Here is a 25,636-nt window from a genome sequence, read left to right on the forward strand (position 1 = left end):
GAGACATACATTGCCCAAAGAGACACACATGGTCTCTAAGAGACACAAACAGCCAAAAGAAACATCCACAGACCAAAATGACTCAAATAGCCCAAGAGATACTAAAAGCTCAAAGAGATGCACACGGGTCCAAAGAGACGCACACATCCAACAGAGACACACAAAACCCAAAACAACACAAAAAGCCAAAAGAGACACACACAGACCAAAAAGATTCAAACTGACCAAAGAGACACACAGCCTAAAGAGACACACACAGCCCAAAGAGACACACACACAGGCTAAAGAGACACACAAAGCCCAAAGACACACACACACACACACAGCCCAAAGAGACAAAAACGCCCATACAGACACATACAGACCAAAAGATTCAAACGCCCCAAAGAGACACACATACCCCAAAGAGACACACACGGTCCCTAAGAGACACAAACATCCAAAAGAAATCTTTTAAAATGTCTCTAACTCTTTCACCGAAATAATTCCCTAAAACAATAATTTGTTCTGAAAAGGTATAATAAAGCCTTAAAAAAGTATTATAAGGGGGGACTCAGGAGCCATTGGGGCGCCGGGGGCCCTTTGCGAGCCCAGAGAACCTTTGAGGACCGGGGGCTTCCTTCAGGGTTGGGGTGGGGGATCGGAGCCCTTTGGGGTTGTGGTAAGGGACCTCACAACACTGTTCAAATGGAACTTGTGTATTATAACGACCACAGAGTTTCACCCTCAAGTCCTCTTTTAAAATGTCTCTAACTGTTTCACAGAAATAATTCCCTAAAATAATAATTTGTTCTGAAAAGATATAATAAAGCCTTAAAAGGTATTATAATGGGGGACTCAGGAGCCATTGGGGCGCCGGGGGGCCCTTTGGGAGCCCAGAGAACCTTTGAGGACCGGGGGCTTCCTTCGGGGTTGGGGTGGGGGGTCGGAGCCCTTTGGGGTTGTGGTACTGGACCTCACAACACTGTTCAAATGGAACTTGTGTATTATAACGACCACAGAGTTTCACCCTCAAGTCCTCTTCTAAAATCATCTTTTAAAATGTCTCTAACTGTTTCACCGAAATAATTCCCTAAAATAATAATTTGTTCTGAAAAGATATAATAAAGCCTTAAAAAGTATTATAATGGGGGACACAGGATCCATTGGGGGGGCGGGGGGCCCTTTGGGAGCCCAGATAACCTTTGAGGACCAGGGGTTTCCTTTGGGGTTGGGGTGGCGGGATCGGAGCCCTTTGGGGTTGTGGTAAGGGACCTCACAACACTGTTCAAATGGAACTTGTGTACTATAACGACCACAGAGTTTCACCCTCAAGTCCTTTTCTAAAATCATCTTTTAAATCATCTCTTAAAATGTCTCTAACTGTTTCACCGAAATAATTTCCTAAACAAAAAGATATAATAAAGCCTTAAAAAGTATTATAATGGGGGAGTCAGGAGCCATTGGGGTGCCGGGGGGCCCTTTGGGAGTCCAGAGAACCTTTGAGGACCGGGGGCTTCCTTCGGGGTTGGGGTGGGGGATCGGAGCCCTTTGGGGTTGTGGTAAGGGACCTCACAACACTGTTCAAATTGAACTTGTGTATTATAACGACCAAAGAGTTTCACCCTCAAGTCCTCTTCTAAAATCATCTTTTAAAATGTCTCTAACTGTTTCACCGAAATAATTCCCTAAAATAATAATTTGTTCTGAAAAGATATAATAAAGCCTTAAAAGGTATTATAATCGGGGACTCAGGAGCCATTGGGGCGCCGGGGGGCCCTTTGGGAGCCCAAATAACCTTTGAGGACCGGGGGTTTCCTTGGGGGTAGGGGTGGGGGGATCAGAGCCCTTTGGGGTTGTGGTAAGGGACCTCACAACACTGTTCAAATGGAACTTGTGTATTATAACGAGCACAGAGTTTCACCCTCAAGTCCTCTTCTAAAATCATCTTTTAAATTATCTTTTAAAATGTCTCTAACTGTTTCACCGAAATAATTCCCCAAAATAATAATTTGTTCTGAAAAGATATAATACAGCCTTAAAAAGTATTTTAATGGGGGACTCAGGAGCCATTGGAGCGCCGGGGGCCCTTTGGGAGCCCAGAGAACCTTTGAAGACCGGGGACTTTCTTCGGGGTTGGGGAGGGGGGATCGGAGCCCTTTGGGGTTGTGGTAAGGGACCTCACAACACTGTTCAAATGGAAGTTGTGTATTATAACGACCACAGAGTTTCACCCTCAAGTCCTCTTCTAAAATCATCTTTTAAATCATCTCTTAAAATGTCTCTAACTGTTTCACCGAAATAATTCCCTAAAATAATAATTTGTTCTGAAAATATATATTAAAGCCTTAAAAAGTATTATATTCGGGGAATCAGGCGGCTTGGGGGTGCGGGGGGGCCTTGGGGAGCCCTTAGACCCTTGGCGGCGGGAGGGCTTCCTTCGGGGTTGGGTGGGGGATCGGAGGTCTTTAGGGTTGTGGTAAGAGACCGAACAACACTGTTCAAATGGAACTTGTGTATTATAACGACCACAGAGTTTCATCCTCAAGTCCTCTTCTAAAATCATCTTTTAAAATGTCTCTAACTGTTTCACCGAAATAATTCCCTAAAATAATAATTTGTTCTGAAAAGATATAATAAAGCCTTATAGTCAGATACCTAAATTAAGGGTCTATAAATCTTTTTGTACCTACAATTTGTATAGAATGAAGTGTTTTTTATAGCAGATACCCCCCCCCCGTGCAACTGAACCCCCCATGTAACTGAACCCCTGTATAACCGAAACCCCGTACAACTGAACCTCCGTGCTACTGAATCCTCGTGCACCTCGACCCCATTTAACTAAGCCCCGTGTAACTGAATCCGTATGTAACTGAACCCTCGTGCAAGTCAACCCTCGTGCAACTCAACTCCCTCAACACACTTTTCAGCCATTTCTTGTTAATTTTTTTTATTTCTAAACTATTTAAAATTGACAACACTGTGCAAGTCATCACTTGTGTATTATACAGTTCACAATCATTCCATCTCCTCCAAAACACTTTTCAGTCATTTCTTGTTAAAATTATCCAATCACTAATTACCCCTTTTTTTTCTCCACCTTCAAATGCTCCTTTAGTACCTAAACAATTAGACTAAGTCATCGCCCAGTTAACACTAAGATGTAAATTGAGTAATCCACTTGCAATAACGAACCAAACCAGATTATACCCACCTAACCAGATCAAAAAATGGCGGTCACACTAACTTGATTAGTAATTGGATTCAGATATACTACGAATGGACTTTCAGTCCTACATTCACGGGTTTCTGCAAAGTGTTATGGGCTTCATTGAAAAAATACCAGTTTAAAAAAAATAAAAAAAATAAACATGTATCCATGAGTTTGACCTCCAAAAAATGGGTGTCACAATAGAAAACCTGTCTGCCAAGCCATGCATAGTAATAGGTAAATGGCCCTGGTAACCCAATTACTTGAAAATACACACACATATCCATGCCTCAGGCTTGTGAAAGTACATGTGTATTTTAAACGAATTGGGGCCTTACTACTCACTAGCCCTCTCAATTCCCAATTGAATGAGTCCTTTTTGAAGTTTCTACGACAGCGCTGGCAAAGACCAAATTTCCAGAACTTTCAAATACGTTAAACAAAATCTCTATCTCAAAATTTGGATTGGATGTGTTTGGGGAAATAGTAGGCTTGAGAGGGGCGTTAGTTGCCCTCCAGTTACTTTCGACCAATAAAATGGGCATTAGCGCTTTCAATTTCCAATCGAATGAGCCCTTTTGAAGTTTCTAATACAATGCTTTCTATAAAACCTTATACGCCCCCAGGGCATAACTTACAACCCTTGCGCTCAGGACTATGAAGGGAGGGGGGTGTCATCCTCAAAGACATGATTTCCGGACTTTTCAGCTACGTTGAACAAAATGGCTTTCTTATAATTTTTATTGGAGGTTTTTGGGGAAGTGGTGGGCGTGGGAGAGGTGTTAGTTTTCCTTCAATCACTTTTGACTATTAAAAGGGCACTAACCCTTCAAAGTTTTCGAAGTTTCTACTACACTGCTCTTTAAAAACCTTACATGCTCCCAGGGCATAACTTACAACCCTTGCCCTGAATGGTGTGGGGGAGGGGGTTGATTCTCCTTCCTTGGTTAGTTGCCCTCCAATCAGTTTCAATTAGCCTATTAAAAAAGGCACTAGCCCTTTCAATATCCATTTGAATGAGCCTTTTTTAAAGTGTCTACAACAACATTTTCTATAAAAGAAAACCTTATATGCCCCCAGGGCATAACTTACAACCTTAGCCCTGAGGACTATGAGAGGGGGGGGGGTTGTGATCCTCAAAGCGACATTAAAACTTAAAACGAACAGAAATTATTTCGTATATGAAAGGGGCTGTGCCCTCCTCAACGCCTCGCTCTTTACGCTAAAGTTTTTATTGTTTAAAAAAAAGAGTTGTGAGAAAGTCAAAAAAAGAAAAAGTAAGTAAGGAGCGACATTAAAACTTAAAACGAACATAAATTATTCCGTATATGAAAGGGGCTGTGCCCTCCTCAACGCCTCGCTCTTTACACTAAAGTTTTTATTTTTTAAAAAAAGAGTTGTGAGAAAATCAAACTTAAGCTTAAAGAGCCAGGCGTTGAGGAGGGTACATCCCCTTTCATATGCGGAATAATTTCTGTTGGTTTTAAGTTTTATTGTCGCTCCGTACTTTCAGTTTGAAAAACTTTTTTTTTTATTTTAAGTCTGCGAATTCGGGGGGTTTGGGTGGCGGCAGTCCCCCAACTGTACCTCATAATCCCTGTACGTTTTAAGGTTCGAACTTTTGACTCAGCCTCTTTAACTCTTTAGAAAACGTAGTTTTTTTTCAAATAATCATCCTAAAAGACCTAATTCCCAGAACTTTAAACTACGTTGAACAAAATGAATATCTCAAAATTTTGATTGGATGTCTTTTGGGAAATGCTGGTCATGAGAGGCGGGTTTGTTGCCCTCCAATTACTTTCAAGTATTAAAAAGGGTACTAGCCCTTTCAATGTCCAATCGAATGAGCCCCTTTTGAAGTTTCTACGACAACGCTTTCTATGAAAATCATATATGCCCCCAGGGCATAACTTATAACCCTTGCTCTGAGGGCTGTGGGGGAGGGGTGTTATGCTCAAAAACCTAATTTCCTGTACTATCAAAGGTTTAAAACCATATTGACATCCCAACACTTTTATTTGGGATACGTTGGAAAATATTGGGTGTGACACGAGTTGTAGTTACCTTCCAATAATTTTCGGCTATTAAAAAGGTCAATAGCCTTTTCAATTTTCTGTTGAATAAGCCTTTTTGAAGTTTCTACGACACTGCTTTCTATAAAAATCTTATATGCCCCCAAGGAATAACTTACAACCCTTGCCCTGAGGGCTGTGGGGGAGTGTCCTCCTCAAAAACATAATTTATATGTGGAAATCAATTACGCTGAACAAAATGGCCATCTCAAAATTTTGTTTGGATGTGTTTGTGGAAATGGTGAGCGTGGAAGGGGTGTTAGTTGCCTTCCAATCACTTTCGACTATTAAAAAGGGCACTAGCCGCGCTCCAATTTCCAATTGAATGAGCACTTTTCGAAATTTCTACGACAACTCCTTCGATTCGAAGTGCCCTGGTCTAAAACCAAAAAAAAAATGAATAAATAATACATTTTGCCAACATCGTTGTTTACTTTGGCAGTACGATTGCGCTGCCTAATTTATCGCGATTGCGATAAAGGTTTCACTCAATGGGCTCTTGAAGCATTAGAAATAAAAAATAAATAAAAAAACATATTTTTGCAGGTTTATCAATCAATAGAAATGCTGGTAATATAAATACTGCTGCTATTGATGATATTATTTTAAAAATGAACACATATTTAAAAATAAAGTATTGCAAAATATCCAGGGGTTAGTTAAATAACAAACCTAAGTGAATAGCAGCATCAGAAGCTTTGCATAAAAAGATTTCGCAATAACTTATTCCTAGTTCATTTTCTATTTTAAAATGTCTAATCCACTTACTTTTGTGAGGTGCTTTCACGAAGGTGGCTTCAAATTGTAAATCTTAGGTAATTTTATATTGTATATTTTAGGTTAATCTATTTTAGTTTTATATATATTTTTGAGCTTTAGTTGTTTTTTTTCTGTGCTGAAGACACCTTGTTAGATACGGGCGAAATATTCGTTTTGTTTTTTTCTTCGTTTTTATTTACTGGCTTTAGACCCGCTTATCGTCCTTATATTTATTTCTTTGTGTTTCCTGTCATGGCTGGCCAGTTCGGCTTTAGATCTTTTATTAAACTTCTTTAATCTGCTCCATAAAAATAATATTGAAAAAAATTAAGTTTTTCCAGAGCATTGATTCTTAACTAAGATTATATCATAAACACATCTATTTGGTATCAGTTTTTAATTTTGAAATGTATATGAACTAACTATTCAACTAACTATTTAGGGAAACCTAAGTCTTCTTTAATAATCCACTCATTATGCAAAACCATAAAATTATTATTTAAATACTTTAATATTTTATTGAGCCACAAAGTTTGCCACGGGATCACTTTGGCTCTTTAATCCCAATTGCTGAAAACACTTGTAGGATTTTGATTCAAAAAAGTGCAACATATATCTAAAATATTTATACAAAATTAAAACAAATCTAATCAATAGAATTGTACTTTTTTGAATGTCCTTTCGCCCTCACACTCCCCCATAATTGCCTGTAGTGGAACTAATTTACGGAAACATACGGGGGGGGGGGTGCAAGGATTTTGTTCTGTTTGAATTTTTCAATCTAATGGGAAAATTATTATTGTTTTCGTTACTTTAGTGAAGATATAAAAAAGTAATTTTTCAAAATCTAAGGGAAGGGGGGAACATCCCCCTCCCCCAATTGATAATCCTTGTTACACAACAGTTTTGGGAACAGAGAACTGCTAAAGTTATGTATATGTGGAAAGTCCATCAGCGTCGAAACCAATGTCATTACCATCAGCAAAGATTGCCTTGGCGAAAAAACAGTTTGAAGCCAAATTACATTTTAGTACCATTTTAGTTGCTGTGGGTTTCAGAGCGCTCACTCGGTACAAATCAAGTGCCTAAGAACCTGTACCAAGATCCGTACATGCGTACTATGTGAATCAGAGTGCACAATTAATTTGCCATATACTTCGGATAATTTTTTGGATATAAAATGGATATAGAGGGTAAAGTGAATCACGTGGAAACGCTGAATCATAGTTGGACAGCAGTTGACTATAAGGAGTTTGTGATGAACAGCAGGAAGAAAAAAAGGGTTAACTCCAATTGCTTCCGAAAGGTCACACACTTTGTCACCAATTGTTTAGAAGACTTATTTTTCAGGTATGGTTCTAATTTTTGACTTGATTAGGGACTGGTCAATATCTACGAAATCATATTATTGAGTTAGTACTAAAGTTAATACACCATTCAATGCCTTTTTAGGCTTATTATAAATATAACAATTATTTACATTAGAAAGGAATTTCAGCCCCCCCCCCTACCTAGACTATACCTAGCTTAATCTTCTCCGGACGTGGCCAGGATAGGGGGGCTGCAATTAATTTCCGATATAAATGCTTATTATATTTGCAATAAGCATAAGAAAAAGAATTAAATGGTGTATTCACTTTAGTTCTAACTCAATAATATGATTTGGTAGATATTTACCTAGGGACTAATTTTGGTCGATTTGACTTAACTAATTTGACTTGATTAATTGTGACTAATTTTGATTGGGGAATTATCATTATGAGTTAGGGTTTGGGCAATTCCTTATGAATGCTTTCTGAGAAGGAAACACGATAATAACAAAAGGGCTGTACCATTTAATACATCTTGCAGATGCGAAAATTTGTTTCTGCAATTAAGAGCTCCACTGCTTACCATATGTATCCACATGGTGTTTTCCAGCAGCTGAGAGACAGATCCATGACATTTAATGAAGAAAGGTTGTCTAAATATTTATTTTGTTTAGATTTCTAGGTTTTGTCATTAAAAATCGCAATAAGTTTTTCACTTCTTTAAAATAGGTTACGGAGGAGGCTTACAGATGTTATCAATATTTATTTTATTACATTTTTATTTTTTTAAACTTATTTATTTATATAAAATTTGTGTAGTTATCTTTAAGTTGAATTTACAAGTTTAATTTCTAAAACTTTTTTAAAAATATATTTTATATTTATGTAAACTTTGTTAATAGTTGGATTTTTTTTAATTTTTGGTCCTCCATGGGAAGGGGGCTGGCTGTTTTTTCTTGTCCTCCACTTGGCGTTTCGCTTTCAGTCAATTTTAGACCGATGTTCCCAACAATTTCTGCCTTGCTCCACTCCATTTCTCCTCCTGCAATTCTCCCTCTCTTTTTAATTTTTACTAAAATTTTGACTTTGTTCAACTTATTTGTGTTCTCAGATATCATGGGCTGATTGAAATTGGTGACACGTTTCTGAATAACCTGTAGTTTTTCAGACCATCGACGCTAATCAATGGCAAGTAAATGGCGACCCTTGTCATTACTAACCGAAACTCTAAAAAACGGAAATTTCTATAGAATACATAAATCAATCAAATCTAATCTGTACGTTGATTCCAGATATGTCAAAGATATAAATTTAAAGTTACTTAAAATGTGTATATTTTTTGTAAAAAAGGAAGAAATATCCCCTTTAAGAAATGTGACCTTCATGAGAATTACGCCATGAAGTTCAACAAGTCTGAGAACCTTAGAACAGAAAATAAAAATATTCTTATATGCCTATAAACAAAAAGGGGAGGATTAGTGGCTGTCCCCACAGAACAGAATTTAACTGATAAAGTCTTGCTCCCTCAAACAATTATGAAATTATATGAAATATCATTGTGTCTGAAACTACCTCGAAAAGTTTTTTCATGTCGAACCAATTGCTGTGGAAACTAGAGCAAGGTTCATTCAATTATTTTTTTTATATTTATTGCCCGTTTTAAGAAGCAGAAGAGATAACGCATCATTAAACAAATATTTTCCGCCATTTTGTCCCCCATAACATAATTTTGGCCGAAATTAGGTCGATACATAATAAGACACAAAATAAGGATAGGGTATATCCACTATATTTAAGGCATCAAAGAACCCCTCAAACGCTACTAGCTTCAAGTTCAACGGGTCAAGGGTCACGCTCTCCCACAGTCGCGAGTTTGGTTCTTCAACACATATCTGCTAAGTTTATAATTTATATCTATATAAACGAATGAGAAAAGAACAGACAATTAAATCTAAAATATAATTGATTTTACTTGAGTAAAGAATTACGTTAGACCTTGAAACCAACAGAATAAAAACTAAATACAAGAAGTCTATGGACCCTAAATATGAAGAGCTATCGCCCTCTTATATATTTTATGGATATTGAAGAAAATACACTTATATGAGATATTCATTTCCAAAGGATTATGACTATCAGTACAATTTTGAAAACACTTATTGTATCAGTTTTTGTACAATCTAGAGTTTGGTACGTAGAGCATGGGGTTTACGAGCCCCCTCCCTCTTTATACTTATGATAAGTTTTGTTCTTTTTAAGCCTTAACAGTTTACTACCATGTGAAAAACTTGTTTTTATCGGGGTGCTACCATTTCATCTAACTTTCGTCTAACTGTCGACGTTCTGACGGGTAGTGATTGTAACTATCGATGTCCTGACGTGTCGATGTTAGGACTGTCGATGTCCTGACGTGTCGATGTTCTGACGGATTTTGTCGATGTCCTGACGGTAGTGGTCCTGACGTTTCGATGTCCTGACGCCTTCCCGTTTTTATCATTTAATCTTTGCGGGGTTGCTGGCTTCCCTGATGCTCTTTGAACAAGAATTGAGATGCACCAATGACTGATGAAAGTTATAATAAATTTATTAAATATTAAATATTATTATTTATATTTATATAATTATTATATTTTTTTATTTATATATTTTTTTTATTATTATTTATATAATTATTATATATTAAAAATTATTAAATATTATTAAATAAATTTATTAAATAAATTTATTTATACATGAAACCTTTGAAATGCCTTTGAAATTAAAATACTAAATTGCAAAATTGAAAATGGAATGTATATTAAAAAGACATGGTTTTTGTTTCAAATTAGTATCACCTCGTAATTTATTTAAAAAATTAACTTACCTCGATTCCTATTGTCGAAAGATTAATCTTGTATTAAGCTTGGTGAATAGAACATCTTACAAATCTTGCTGAATGCTGGATCATATATTTCCTGAACCCTTTTGTTTTATAGCAGCAATCAGATTTCTAAATAGAAATGCGTTCATAAAAAACTTGAAACACTAATTTTTGACACTGAGCATGTCTTGTTATAGAAAAAAATTATTTTGACTAGTTTATTTCGCACTGCATTTCTGTGAATTGATACCCCTGCCCTTTTCCAGCTCTTGTTCTTACATCGTTTCTGAATGTCAAGGTCTCTTTGCCATTTCATTTTCTGTTTTCTATTGAAAATCGAAAAAACAACAAAATTATCCCTCCCCTTCCTTTAGATTTTGCACGCGCTACGTTTTCGTGAATTGGTACTCCTGACCCTTTCCAGCTCTTGTTCTTACATCCTTTTTGAATCTCAAAATGTTCTTACCATTTCGTTTTCTGTTTTCTATCGGAAACCAAAAAAACTACAAAATTACCCCCTCCCTTTAGACTTTAAAAACACATTTTGCTCCCACTACATTTCCATGAATTGGTGCCACTGCCCTTTTCCAGCTCTTGTTCTTACATCCTTTCTGAATCTCAAGATCTTGCTATTTCGTTTCTGTTCGACGCAGATACTATTTTGTATAATTCTAGCATATCATCGCTGGGTCTTGGCTGTTGAAAACCAGGGAAATTTGAATTTAGCTCCACCGATTTCAGGCCTAACCTCAGAAAGCTTAGTAGATAGAAAAATTCTGATTGCACCGTCGGTCGTGTCGGGATCGAGGGAGGTCCGTCGTTAACTCAAATTTGATTTTTTGTTTAGTTGCTATGTTTTGACAGAGGGCATCCGTGCTGATGTTGCATCATCTTCCTAACAGAAGAAAAGGTGTGTAAAACAGGAACTGGACATGCGGAATTACTATAGAATAAGTGTATGTAAAACCGGACTTTGATACCGCAAGGCCGACTGTTAGAAAAGGTTTTGGTTTTGAGGGGATTTGCACGTCCGAGTTTTCCTACATTTCCACTACAAAAAAACTGCATTAATGAAGTGTTACAGATTCCGTCATTGTTTTAAAATGATATCTCATAAGTAAATAATTCATAGTGTTTTCGATTTTTTTTTTGTAATAGGCTGATATTACGTAAACAATATGCATCTTAGATTAAAGTGATCTTAAAGAGAATTTAAGCCTTTCGGATTTTGCAAATTAATTCACATATTACAATATTAGTTTTTTTCTGTTACGCTTCGAGAAGGAAGTTTTACTCTTAATTCCTGCAAATTACGTAGTAAATTTGGTAAACAATTTCGCAGTTCATATTATTGACTTACGAATAAAGTAAACATACCACTCGATGCCTTTTTTTATGATCTTTCTAAATATAAATATCATTTTGTCGGAAATGAATTTTACCCCCACCCCTATATACCAATTCAGGGTATACATTTGCACATTAGGGAGGGGGTGTGTTGTTAAAGTTTAAAATTACCTCTCATTTACATCAAAAAATAAAATTCACCCCTACCCCACCCCCTAATGTGCAAATACATACCGTGAATTGGTACATATAGGGGTAGGGGTAAAATTCATTTCCGAAAAAAATTATTATTATATTTGGAAAGAGCATAAAAAAAAGGCATCGAGTGGTATGTTTACTTTATTCGTATCGTAAGTCAATAATATGAATTGCGAAAAATTTACCGTAAATTTTTAGCTATTTCCTTTTAGAACTTTTCAAAAATCATATGTTAAACCGGCCCACTAAGTTCATGATACTTACAAGTTATAGTTTTAAAACGGAGGTCTCCTTGGGAAGGTGATTATCCCTACCTTGATACTTAGCTTCTAGCGGGTCACGTTTTGGCTGATTTTGAGATAATTTTTAGAAAATTTAATATTCAAGCCCACAAAGTTTGAAATTTACAGCTTTGAAGGGTCCTTCGTTTACTCTAACGTACGGTTTGTCTGCCCCCCCCCAGCTCTAAAAATTGCTGAAAATCCTTTGAAGAATTTTTCTGATTATAACGAAAGAGACAACATAATTTGAGATCGTATATAGGTTGAGGTATGTGCATAAGTCCCGGATTTCCCCAAAAAGTTCCAGACTTAGAAATTTTGCGCCTGACTTCTTACATTTTTAAATATTTTTTTTAATTCATTCCCCCCAGGAATAAATTCCTGTATGCGTAATTTGCCATGTGTCTTCTTAATTTTCTACTGTTGAAGCCTCTTAATTTAAAATGATGTTAATTTAGGATGAAAGATTAAAATGACTGATCTCATGTATACTTATATGTAAAATAAGAAGACCCTTTCTGTCTACTCGACCGCAATCTGGTTTCTCACCATTCCAGAATACTACCAGTTTCCCCTATGCGTGGCACACTTTCGTCATGTGCGGCAAATTTCTGGCGCGCTTGAAGAATGTGGATGAAAGATGACAGATTGTCCTTATCGGACAACTGTCAAGGCCTAAAAAAGCAGATTTTCCCCGGTTGGGGTGGGAGGATGTCGCAAGGAAAGATTTAAAGGAATTGGGAACTTCTTGGAAGAGTTTAAAGAGGGGGACTTTGAATAGACTGGGATGGAGGAGGAGCGTGCGTAGCTGCTGACCTCAGGTGGCTTGGTGCTGCAGTGAGTTTTCAGAAGTAGTAGTAGTAGTAGCCTGATGTACGTCACCTGGTGTACAAGAAATTGAAAACTGGATAGCCCCTTGCTTCTAATCTTGGTTTCTGGACTATAGCTATCTATCTTGTGATATTGGTGCGAAATCAGGTAGCTTCCAATCGGTCGCACGCCTCCTTTTCAACCATGTCAAGGTTACTTAACCAAGATTTGATTTTACGTAAATATGGGTCTGCAATTGATTACAATCATTGTTTCGTGTTGATTCACTAATTAAGACTTTCGGTAAATATGCTGCGAAAGACTCTACAGGTGGTTAATACTTTCTCTTGTGCATTTTGATCTACTTAATTTTGTTAGGCTTTTTGTAGAGTTTCTAAATTCCTTTAAAATACCAAAGACAAAGCCGTATCCAAGGGGGGGGTTGAACCCCCACCCCTCAAAATATTTGTCTGACTCATAAAAACATAGCAAAACTGTAAATAAATAATTTTTAGTGTTTTTTAGTTTTTTTGTTGCCTCCCCCCCCAAGAAACAAAATATTCGATACGGCTCTGACCAAGTACATCAAAATAAAAAAAAAAATTCTCTTCTTGTCTCAGGTCTATTCTTATCTTAAAACTGCTTACCTTAAAAGCTATTAGGCCAGCATCATATTTTTGTTTTGTCAGTGCTGCCACGTTCAACCGTGAAAATAAAGAAGCAGAATTATTTAGCCTAACTTGACATCAATCTTCGTCTGTAAAAATTTGAATTGTTGTTTCCCAAAGACAATTACATTTTAAAAATGAAGCAACACCATCTTAAACTATTTGGTGAAATATAGTTTAGTTTACTTTTTGCTGGTTTCTCACCAACGGTTCTTTTTTTTAATTTGGAGTCTACTACTTCCAAACACTGCACAACTGCATGCGGGGGTATTTTGAATTAAAAACTGAATTCTAATATTTAAGGATATATATCATTAAGTTTCCATTTGACCAAATTAAACCATGATATCTCATTTTCACTTCATTTTTTTTATTATTTAATTCTCCTGGCTGCCTAGAATCAAAAGCCTTTGGTATCAGGCAAGGGGTTGTCAATTCAAGAAAATACAAGACGGGGGAATATATTTTTAGAATATAGAACAACAAGTTTTATTTTTCAATGAAAATAAAAAAAAGGGGTATTGTTCAATGAAAGTACCAAAGAATCTATTTTCAAAATGTCAGGGGGGTGATAAAAATCTAGAGGGGCAATTGATAAAATTCAAAGTTACTCGTTTTGTCATGCTCTGGCTCCGTTGTCTCATAAATTATTGAGAATAACCATGATGCAGATTTAAGAAAGTAAAGAGCCCTCGCTTTTTTAGGATCACTTCTCCGGAATTTCCTCCTCCAAAAACAATGTCTGTTTACGTGCCTGACAAGTACCATTGAATATTTGTAGACTGTAGTGGTTTAAAATTAGAAGTCCAAAATAAATTTATTGTACCTTAAAAAATTATCGCTTTAAATTTATCAGGGTCAAAAAGACCGCCACAGGAAAAAAATTTGATGTTATCGAAATAACACCATCTTCGTTTGAAGATATATTTTTTTCAAAACAAGACCGGAAGCAAATTTTGGGGCGAAGCCCCAAAATTCGTGAAAGGATTAAAACTTCAAAGGGGATTACAACTACCTTTCCCCCTCACGTTTCCATTTAGAATTGATACTAGGCAACAACAACTTTCCATTACTGCCCCTGTCTCCTTTGAAGGGGAGACCACACTTCTTCAGAGGGGATTTTAGAGGGCCGGGTGGAGCACTTGCCCCGGGCGCTGAAATTTTAGGGACGTAAATTTTTAAACAAAGAATCTAGCGGTTATTATTGCAATTCTCGAAATTTTATTTTTATTAAAATAAAGTAGAGGGCGCAGTTGGCAGTAATTATACGCAAATCGACTCCGGAATTTTCATTTTTCCCATATTTTCACCACCCTTCCTTGAAAATAAAAGCAAGTAGACAGAATTTGATTAATTTTAATTTTTGTGATATTTTCAATTCAAATTTTGTTAAAATAAAAATTTTGTCAAAATTTGGCCTGAACATTTTTGGAAGACGGGGTGGGGGCGCTAATCATGTTTTTTGCCCTGGGCGCAAGAGAGGCGAGAACCGCCACTGTACTTCTCTTAGATCGTCGTTTATATTTAGACTTAAATACAAACGATATTTATATTTAGACTTAAAAATTTTACAATCCAAGTAGAAATCATGCATAGAAAATAACCAATTTCCACAGCAGAGTGCTTATTATTTCCTTCGGTTCGCTTTAATTCGTCGGCATTGACTTTTCAAAAAAGTATCAACTATGTCTCAATACTAATCAATTTGCCGTCTAAAAGAGAGTGAAAGTTCATTCAAAATGGTGGAAACTAATACCGGTTCGCGCAAAGGTTTTTTCAATGGCCAATTTACTATATTTCCGTGTTTCATTACCAATGAGATTTAATGCGGTTTCGTTTGTCGATTACTGTTAAAATATAGTGAATTTGGGCAAAGGAAAGGACATGGAGAGCAGTAGTGGTTCCAGGTGGGCGCACGCCCCCCCCCCTAAAGTAGACTAAAGTAGTATAATTTACTTAATTGACACAAGTTAGCGTTAATTAGACTTGCTCCTAACGCAATTTTATCGGATCAACCTAATTTGCCCCCCCCCTAAAAAAATCCTGGATCCGCCCCTGATGGGGAGTCCCCTTTTAGAATTCTATAGAACATAATCTCCTGAAACATAAAGTCCTTTCAAAATATGTAAGATGGAAATTTTACTGTTTAAAGCAAATAAGGCCGTATTTCGTTGGGGGGGGGTATAGGGTTTGATCCCCCCTGAAATGGTTGCCCGACCATTAAAAACGTAAAAAAGCGAGTATAAACAAATTTTTGATGCGTTTTAATTTTTTTGTTAAACTCACCGAAAAAAAACACTTCTAAACTCCCCCCCAAAATAAATCTTTGATACGACCCTGAAAGCAAATACAACGAGCCCTTTCACTATTGTTATTCAACCCGTTTTTTAGGTTTTGTAATAAAGGTAGTTCAAAACGAAAAGCAGGTCGTCACCGAATGGGGTGGGAGGATATCGCAAGGAAATATTTAAGCAAAATGGGAACTTCCTCGGAGAGTGTTAAGAGAGGTTTTGAATAGATTGGGATGGAGGAGGAGCGTGCGTAGCTATGTTGACCTCAGGCGGTTTGGTGCCGCAGTTAGTTAGTAGTACTCTAATGGGGGGGTTTTCCTTTGAAAATGGTGGACAGCCGAGTTTGGTTAGTTAAAGCTAGTTCTATTGGGGGGGTTTTCAAAACGACTAATTCTTATATCTTTTTTTGGGAGTTTCCATTTAGTTTATCCAATGGGAAATTTAGTTAAACTCTTGGTTAGCGGTCAGCGGGTGGCTTACCTGAGTGGAGGCTGAACTTCTAGAGTGGGGGAGCTTAATCCAGAAGTACATGTAGGGAGCTTATATTAACGGCCATACTGACTCGAAATCAGATTGATGAGTTTCGGTTCCCCTTAGGAGCGAGTGGAGCCACAAGGACTATCGAGCTTGAGAAATATTAACACAAGAGAGTAAAATAAGATAATGATGCATTTATTGTACTTACATAATAGTCGCAGAGTTCTTGGTTATATCAACAAATTCACAACATAGGAAATGATTCAAAGTTTGTATACTTCAAAAGTTTGTTACAACCGCAATCATGGTGTAAGACTCAAACTGAGACTGAAAAAAGACTCATAGAATAACCCTGAAAATAGACTGGTGCAAAATTGTTAAGTTCTAACTATCTATCCTCTGCAACTATGCCGGAGGTTACGTTTAGGCGTTGCTAAAAGTATATTTTCTCAGTCCTCATTGGCTGCGCTATTGTCCTACATTACTATTGGACTGGCTTGCACCAATGATCTACTCGGGTTTAATTACAGTTTATGAGTTTTAAGATGTCACTCTGGAATTTTTCTAGCAACTAAAAATTCTACACTGCAATATTTTGCTAACAGGTGTCGCTTAATTTATGACTTTTAAGATGTCACTCTGGAATTTTTCTAGCAACTAAAAATTCTACACTGCAATATTTTGCTAACAGGTGTCGATTAATTTATGACTTTTAAGATATAACTTTGGTATTTTTTAAAACGATCAAAGTTTTATATTGTAATATTTTCCCAGCATGGGGTCGCTCAGATTTAAGAGGCATTAAATTTTACTTCTTTTTAAATTTGTAAAGTATAAAAAAATTTAATTTCACTAATATAATAAAGTGTTAAAATTAGTCTACAGAAAAAAGCAAATATTTTAAGCAAATATTTTAAATCTCGAGTGACTACTTTTTTTTGTATTGTAAATCTTACTTTCTTGACAGTTTGGTATTTTCGAGCTCTTATTATTCAAACACAGGTGTTATCACCTGTCGTATAAGATTTGATCAAGCTAATATTTACTGGATACTTTGGAGACGGGGGGTCAGATTTACTTGTTGCATTTTCTGTGGGAAAGAATTTTGTTTAATTCACTGCGCTTATTTCTGTATTTTAAATTGAACGCTTGATCTTTGTTTGATCTGTGGGTTACTAGAATTTTTGAATTCACATTCTTGGGTGATGTTATTTTACTGGGGTAACTTTTTTTGGTTTATTTTTATTTATATTTTTTGATACACTATCCAATTAAAAAAACTCAAAACAACATTTAAAGAGTGACAACTCTTTTTTACGCGACTCCAAACGTCGAATTTGTTTTTTTTTTTTTTTTAAAGTAGTTTGTTTTTAAAGATTAATTTTAATATATCCTCTTTTTTAAATTTAATAAAGTTTCTTTTTTTATATATAACTTATTTATATAATATACTATAAATTTAAAAAAAAAAATTTTAAAGTTCAAGGCCTAATCACTCGATTTGGCGAAGGGGCCAAAGAGTTTTTGCATTAGGTTATGTGATTATATAGTAATTATTATTTCCTCCACCTAACACTAAGTTTACCTTCACCTGATACGATTATCTCATCACTGAAAATGGTACATTTTGCCTTTCTAATACTCGACTTTACTTTCACCTGACGCTAAAATGACACGATTAAATTTTTATTCCTTCACCTGATATGATAATACTTCTACTTAGTTTTAACTAATCCAAGTTCGGCATTAATAATTGCTTTATTACTTAACGTGATACATGTTTGCTACTTCTAATGCTAATTTATACTTCCACCTGACGTTACATAGGCACGATTATATTACTATCCCTTCACCTAATATTAAAATTCCTTCACTTGATGTTCTAATACTTCTATATGGCTCCAACTAGTTAAGTTCCGCTTTTGTAATTATTTTGTTATTTAATGCTAGTTTATACTTCCACCAGACGCTATGTCGGTATGATAGGTATTTGATTTCAAAAACATCTGTCTACGTCTAAAACATATAACTACGTCTAAATTTTTGGCAAATTAAAATTAAAATAATTTGCAAGAAAAAGTTTGACACATTAATAGATTCTGATCTTGATGTCTTATTGCAACACTGAGCTTACGTAATTTACACTGATTTTCATATTTTATTAAAAGCTCTTTATGTTCATTATAGTTATTATCTAGATAAATAGGATTTCGCACTTACTTCATCATTCTACGTGTCTATATTACTCACATACGTTTTCACTCTTACTTTGGGCTTCCATTCAATTAATTACTGGGTTGGCTAATTGTTCATTGTTTGTCTTCTTGGCGTTTCCCTCCTGTCACTCGTTCTTTGGAACAGTGTTTATGTTTTTCACAAGTACGACTACACGCATAAAACTGTCCGTGCGTGGTTTGTCACGGCGTATACGAGGGGTTGATGTCGTGGAATTGTTGAATTGTGTCCTAGGTACGTAACCCTTTTGAATTAATTACATCAAATGGGTATCTTGATCGCTGGGCTGGGTATCTCTTCTTGATACTTTTTATCCTCGGAAAATCTAATACTCGTACAGTTTGTATTTCTCGTAAATTGTCTACGTTTAGTCCATCTTTCATTTGGACTTTGGGCTGTGTTACGACACTTAACGTTATCTATGTCATGATCAACACTTGATCTAAGGAACTTGGCTCGACGCATTGTCTTTGATTTACGGTTATATTATACACAATCATTGAGGGCTTAATTATGGAGATTAACACGGTAGTAGCTGTTTGGTTCTCTTCTCTGAACGCTTCATTTTGGGAAAAACTTTAACACGTACACTTTATGGTTCCCACAAAATTGATTATGATTGTTTGTTCATTTCGGGGAAGATGGTTTTGCTTTGTGACGTCCGATATGGTTTTGATAGTTAAAAATAAATATGTTTGTCTTGTTTAGTATATTGTCTCTAACGTTGGGCTTAAGATATATGGCCCTTCAGTGATTTAGTCTAGGTTTATTCTTGATGTTTCAAACATTAAATCTTAAGGCCGTTGCCGTCTAAGGATTTGACGGTTATTTCTACAGTTTTACGACATGACTGTTCGAGGTGTTTCTTTATGTAATCATTGATTCAGGCATATCTGTATAGTGTCCTTGGTTGCCGATATTGCTTGAGATAAAATTACCTGGTACAATGTTTTTGTGATTTGGACTGGTGATCAGGATATCATCTTGAGATATTTCCTTGGTGAGTACTTGTCGGTGGTTGATGAATGATGAGAGTAGATGCTACTGGGTTGTATCCGTGTTGCATGCTGGTACACCATAATTAATCTGCACTGATTACTTTGCTTCCTAGAATATAAATATCTGGGCAGAATCATATGCTCTTTACAATTACATAAGTTAAAACATATATAACAACAACATACGGTTTTCATAATATTCTGCGCGGACAATTTTTTGAAATAATAGTCATGATTAGTGGTATTAATAACATCAATTTAGTACAGGTACAGTTAAACGCAATGCTAAAAAAATAAGGGCAGATTTCATGCTTTCATGCATGTTACCGCAATCATTAGATTATTATCATATAAATAAGGTAATCATCAGAAAAATGATTATGTAAAAAAAAAAATAACACTATAAAATTTTCAAAATTGATGACTATGGGTATACACGTATATATGTGCATCTGGCACATATTCAACATTCATTACATTTTTTAAATATTATTCAACACTCATCTACTTTAACATTTACTTTTCTATTCTACTACTATTTGCGAGGTAGGCAATATGGTTTATATGAGAGGTCTTGATTTACCATAAATTTACAAATCTTTATTGTCTATGCGTGTCCATACCGCTTAAGAAATATATTTTGCAGCTGTATGGACTTGCACAAAAAATTAAGTGAAAATTTTGGATTGGACATGGCACGAATGAGGACCTCTACTCCCATTCGCTCGATTATGTCCTCCCTTATTTTTTGCTTAAGGGTTATCGGGGAGTTCCGGGTTTAGGTTTTGCATTTCACTTGGCTCAATACAATCCTCCTCTGGGTTTTGTCTCCGTGGTCTCATAATTTTTCCATAACTTGAGTCAACAAAATCCTCATGGTTAGTGGAATCAATGAGCTTCAGCCTCGTGAACGACTAAATATTCCTTTAGAAGGAGCTGAAGACGCTCCACATCGGTTCCACGAATGTGATAATCTTCGGTCTCCTTGTGAATAGGAGAATTCATAATTCTCATGCAATATGACAATTTAGGGGGTAGTTCCCATGCTTAGGTATGATTCCCTTCCTCATGTCGTCTTGGGCCACTGCGTTAACAATGAAAATTATGATGGCCTTCGTTAATTGCACCTTCCTGTCTAATGCTAAATTTAATATGTGTTAATTTATTTTGCAATGTAATCTATTCCTATTTTTTTTTGTTTTATTCTTTAGGGTTTTGAATATAGATTGCATTATTACGCGAACAGCTAACATCGTTAGCCACATGGCTTCTACATATATTGAAGGTACTAATCCTTTCTCGCATTGTATTTTATTCCCAATTTTCCTGTTACGGATCGATATTTGGGTTTATTTGCCAATCGTATTCCGAAACTATACGATTTTTCGTCATATTTTCTTAAATCTTATTTGACGTTCCATTTTTTTTTTTCGCAAAGACTTAGTCCTTTTATTTATTAACAATGATAATTGTCGCTGAGTATATGACATCTTCTTTTGCGTTCTTTATGCATATGAACTCCGTGTCAATTATTGCTTTGGCCTTTCTTCTGAAATAAGAGGCAGTTTCCACTGATCTTTGTTCAATTTATAATTTTTTTTTTCAAGATTGGTTATGATTATGGTACACTCTAGGTCGAAGTCAAACTACCTTTTAACCGGCATTTCCTCAATACATCGGGTACTAATTCGTTCGACCATAACTTACCCAAAGCTCCATGTTAACCAATAATGAATATTTACTTTGTGTGGAAAAAACAAGGCAACTTTAGGTTGAAGTTGAACTACTTTTTCACCGGTGCCACCTTGCACCTGGCTATTTGTGTGTTCGAACATAATTTCATTCCTAAAGTTCCGTACTCTAGTTTAACGACTTTGCGGTCGCTTTATAGTCTATAAGTATAGAGACTTTCGAAAAACTACCTTTTTGTCAATATATTGATAATGTATTTAGACCTTGTGATATTTACACTAATTCGCAGTTCCATAAATATTAACACAATACTGGTTTATAATGCATTTTTTTATACTCATCGATTTTCATGGTTATAACACTTCAGGTAATATTATAGGGTTCTTTCATCATTCATTTTAACAAGGTTATTTATATATACAGTTTCTCCCACTGAGGTTGGGTTTTAATTTCATTATGGGTGCATCATCCGGCGATGCCGCCTTTGAATTTGGAGATTTAAGCATATCTAGAAGTCGATAATCTTCCCATGAAGAAACATTTGGGCTGAGAAATTGGAGTTCAAAAATTATATCATTTTTACCGTTTTCAGATATATTTAGGTACATTAAATACACTAATAGTTGGTTTGGGAGGTGCAGGCCTTCCAAAGTGGCGGTTATGTCATTCCTTCGCATATTTTGACGAATGACTTTCCGGCACAACTGAGATAAAGACAATGGGTCATTTATTATTTTTACTAAAGAGAAACTTAAATTTACGTGCGATTGGCAACAGCATAATTGCTCACGCACGATTACGTTTAACCCAGGGACTATTTTTCTTCCAAACTTTTCCTCTTCTTGGAAGAAATTCAGGGTTATTTTCTTTATGTCTTTATAATCTCTTGGGGTAACCTGGAAAATTGTGGATCCCATTGAAGGGTTTATCGGATTTAGATATGTATTATTCACTATATATTTATTATAAACTATTATGACCAATGAGATAAAAGGCATTACAGGTTTCGACAGTTGCCCGCCGGCTTCCCATGACTCATGGTAGTTTTGTCCGATTCCAAAACTGTAGTTTTTCATTATGTGTAGTCACTTTTTGTAACTGTCTGGTCGTTTCTCATAAGAGGGCTATGGCCTTAATGGAAAAGTGATGTTATATATACACCATCCATCGTCTACACTTCTCCACGGTTTCCCATAACTGGGGAGGGGCCATTCATTTATCACATTTCCTTGTTGCTTGTTTGCCTTTCGTATTTCCATAGTTGTTAATCATAGAGAGCTAGGACCAAATGGTAACGGTAACAGAAAGACAATAACACCATTGCCGTTCCCCTGTGGCCACCGCTACCTACAACTGACGGTTTATTTGTTCAGGCCGTTTGACAAACAAGGGGTTGTAGTGTTTGCCAAGCAACGTCTTTTTGTGCAATCAAGTCTCATATTTATGTAACTTTTTTGACAGAGGATGGAAGTCAAGTGATTGCATGGTGGGATAATAGACACCATGCTGGTCCTTGGCTCTAACCTCCCATGGTTGGGGGGTTGATCCATCATCGTATACTATATGGACATTTGGATTATTGCTCTTATTCCATTTCTAGAGTACTTCATTGGGTTGTTCGTTGTCTATTTTATTTTGCTTTTATGAATTAGAATTGCCATGTATATTGAGCTTTTATTAATTGCCGAAAGAGAAAAAAAAATTTTTGTTACATTCGAAGTGCGAGGGATGTTACTACTGATTCTTCGGCTAAAATTATGCCTCGCTTTTTTTAAGTGTTTTTTTTTTAAATAAAAGAAAAAAAAATTTTTTTTTTTTTTTTTTTTTTTACCTAACGAAGTAAATGAGGGGTTAATACTGGGTTTTTTTTGCCAAAAATATATTTTACATGGTCCGTGTGGGTTTTCGAGTTTGAAACATTAAGGAAAGGATTGTATTATATTACAGGTTAGTATATTTCAATTAGTGCGATATCTGTCGATCGGCTTGAGGGAACTCTAAAGTTTTCTATTAGATCGTGCTGTGGCATTCGATTTCTATAATTGTTGAACCCTTATTTACAGCAAAATTTTTCTTAAGTAATCTATGGTTAACGAGGCAAATTTTTCTTTTTAAACAATCTTTTTTTTTTTAAATATCCATAGTTTCAATTAATTTCGTTAAGGCCCTTTTTTTGAAAATATAGATTTATTTTTTAATGTATTCAAAATTCAGCTATTAGGCTGTAACGTTTTTTTCTTTTCATTTATTTAGATATTTTATTTAGCCGTGACGCGACTAAAGTATTACTTTCATTGGCTTTGTATACTTTTAGTTAATTGGAGTTAAGTGAGTTGAAGTGTAACTTTACTTTTAATATGTCGAATCGTTCTTATCCTGTGGCGGAGTTAACGCCACTGAATATCGTGTTCTAAGTTGATTCCCAAATATACGGCCTTTGAAGCCTTATCATCAAGTAAATTATAGCTCAATGATCCTCACAAACAAGGATACTGATTTGGGAGTCAAAATTCAGTACATAGCCCGACAACAACACACTAGTCTATAATGCTTTTCACATCTCCACCACGTGGCGTTATTACTTGAGAGTTTCGTAGTTTGGCATAGGCCATATGAACTTAATTCCTTTATAATTCTCAAATGAAAACTAAAATATATTCGTTGTTGCTATATTTTGATGCCACTAAGATGCCGCACGATTGAAGGGGGGGGGGCTCATAAATTTGATTATAATGTTACTTATAATATCTTTAATTCTTTTTTCTTGGGATTTTTTTTTTTTTTTTTTTTTTTTTATGAAATTAAGTAAAATTTAAGTTTTGTTGCGTATTAGTTGAAGGGTAGAAATTAAAATGTTTTGTCTAAATCTTTATTGATTTAGGGTTTATTGAAAACCAGATCATTACACGCAAGGGACTGTTTTATATGGCGGTCTTGTTATATAATAAAATAGATTATTTTCAATCATAATCCTTCTGGGTTGTCGTAGGGTATATTATCCCTATTCTGGGGGTGAATAATTAGGAATCGGCGGATTGGCCCGATTTTCGCCTAACAGTGCGCAAGTAATTAAGTATAGCTGTTTTTTTTTTTCGCATTAATTAAGTTTACGCATTTTTTTGTGATAGGGGTTGTGCCACATGGCGCAGGTATGGTGTTATTAAGATTTTCACAGGTATATGTTTTTATTTTTAAGATGATCCTAAAAAGTATTCGCCGAATAGTCTCTTAATTTTCTTTTTTTTTTTTTTATCGCGGCACTATGCGTTATGCCACAGACGTGCCACACAGGTGAGCTGTGCGACTATAAAAAAAAAGGGGGGGGGGACTCGCAATTTTGATTTGAACATTACTTATTTCATTCTGTGGTTCCTTTTCTTTGGCATTTTATCGTGTTAATCTTTATTAGGTTTTTCGTCTTTCGGAACTTGATTTAAGGAGAGAATTCAAGGATTTAGCTTTGATTTACCTTATGATTTAGGGTTTTAGGAAACATTTCTCGGAGCAAAGGGCAGTGGCGTTTTACAGATGCTACAATTTATTCGCTTGTTCTCCTTTACAACTTAACTTCCGCCTGTTTTTGAAATTACCCTTGAATTAATCATATATAAGTTTATTATCGCCTTGGTAACTTCAGTTAATTATACTTGTTCCATAGTGGACGAGACTTAGCTCTTGAAATCATGTGTGACTTACTATATTATAGTCCTGCCTGGGGGGAGTAGGGATTAACTCGGATCAAAAGCCGTGGCTCGTTTATACGTTTAGTAAAAATTTGATAAATACTGTTTTTCCGCAGTTATACGCGATAATTGTCCTGGGAGAAAATTTTTTTTTTTTATCTTTTTATTATCTGGTTTGTGAAAAATTTACTAGGCCGCATCAAGGCAGAATTGTATTGGTCTTATATTTGGTTATTTTTTTTTTTTTGCTACAGCTTTTTCTAGGAAAATTTCTAGTTATAATCATTGATACAATTGGCAGTTTTTTTTTTTGATGATTGGTTTCGTTATACCCTTAGCGGCTGTTTGGCAATAACGTCATTATTGTTAATATAATTACTTATACAATTACAATTACAATTACTTACACAATTACTGGTTTAATTACCTTGGACGTTGGTTATAGTTTTTGTTCGTGGTACTGCTGTTTTTGAGAGCGAAGCGCTTCTACGATAGAGGGTCATCACTAGTAAAAAATATAAATTAATTAATTCCTCTTTTTTTGCTTTAGCCTGTCTTACTTGTGTTTCTCAGGTACGTTATTATATGACCTTGTTAACTATTTGCGTATTTTCTTGGTTAACGAATGATACGAAATTATTCTCTACATTACAGGAATTACTTATCGAAGCACTATTATTTCTGGTAGTTTCATACCGGGCTTAAAGATATGTTAATTAGCGTTCGACTACGCCATTACCGGAATTAAAACGAACAAATTGTCTC

The 25,636-nt window shown here is 35.6% G+C and overlaps 1 protein-coding gene across 1 annotated transcript in view; it reads left to right on the plus strand.

Moving 5' to 3' along the window:
• Window positions 1-7,059: 7,059 nt before the first annotated feature.
• LOC148942584 (NPC intracellular cholesterol transporter 1-like) overlaps window positions 7,060-25,636 on the plus strand; it is a 207,138-nt gene continuing 188,561 nt past the window's right edge. The window contains exon 1 of the mRNA XM_089102048.1: window positions 7,060-7,371. Coding sequence (XP_088958174.1) covers window positions 7,202-7,371 — 170 coding nt within the window. The 5' untranslated portion in view covers window positions 7,060-7,201. The remainder of the gene's footprint in view (window positions 7,372-25,636) is intronic.

This window comes from Artemia sp. Qi Xiang Cuo, chromosome 16 (assembly GCF_049724085.1).
Source record: "Artemia sp. Qi Xiang Cuo chromosome 16, ASM4972408v1, whole genome shotgun sequence".
In the NCBI taxonomy this organism is placed as follows: Eukaryota; Metazoa; Arthropoda; class Branchiopoda; order Anostraca; family Artemiidae; genus Artemia; species Artemia sp. Qi Xiang Cuo.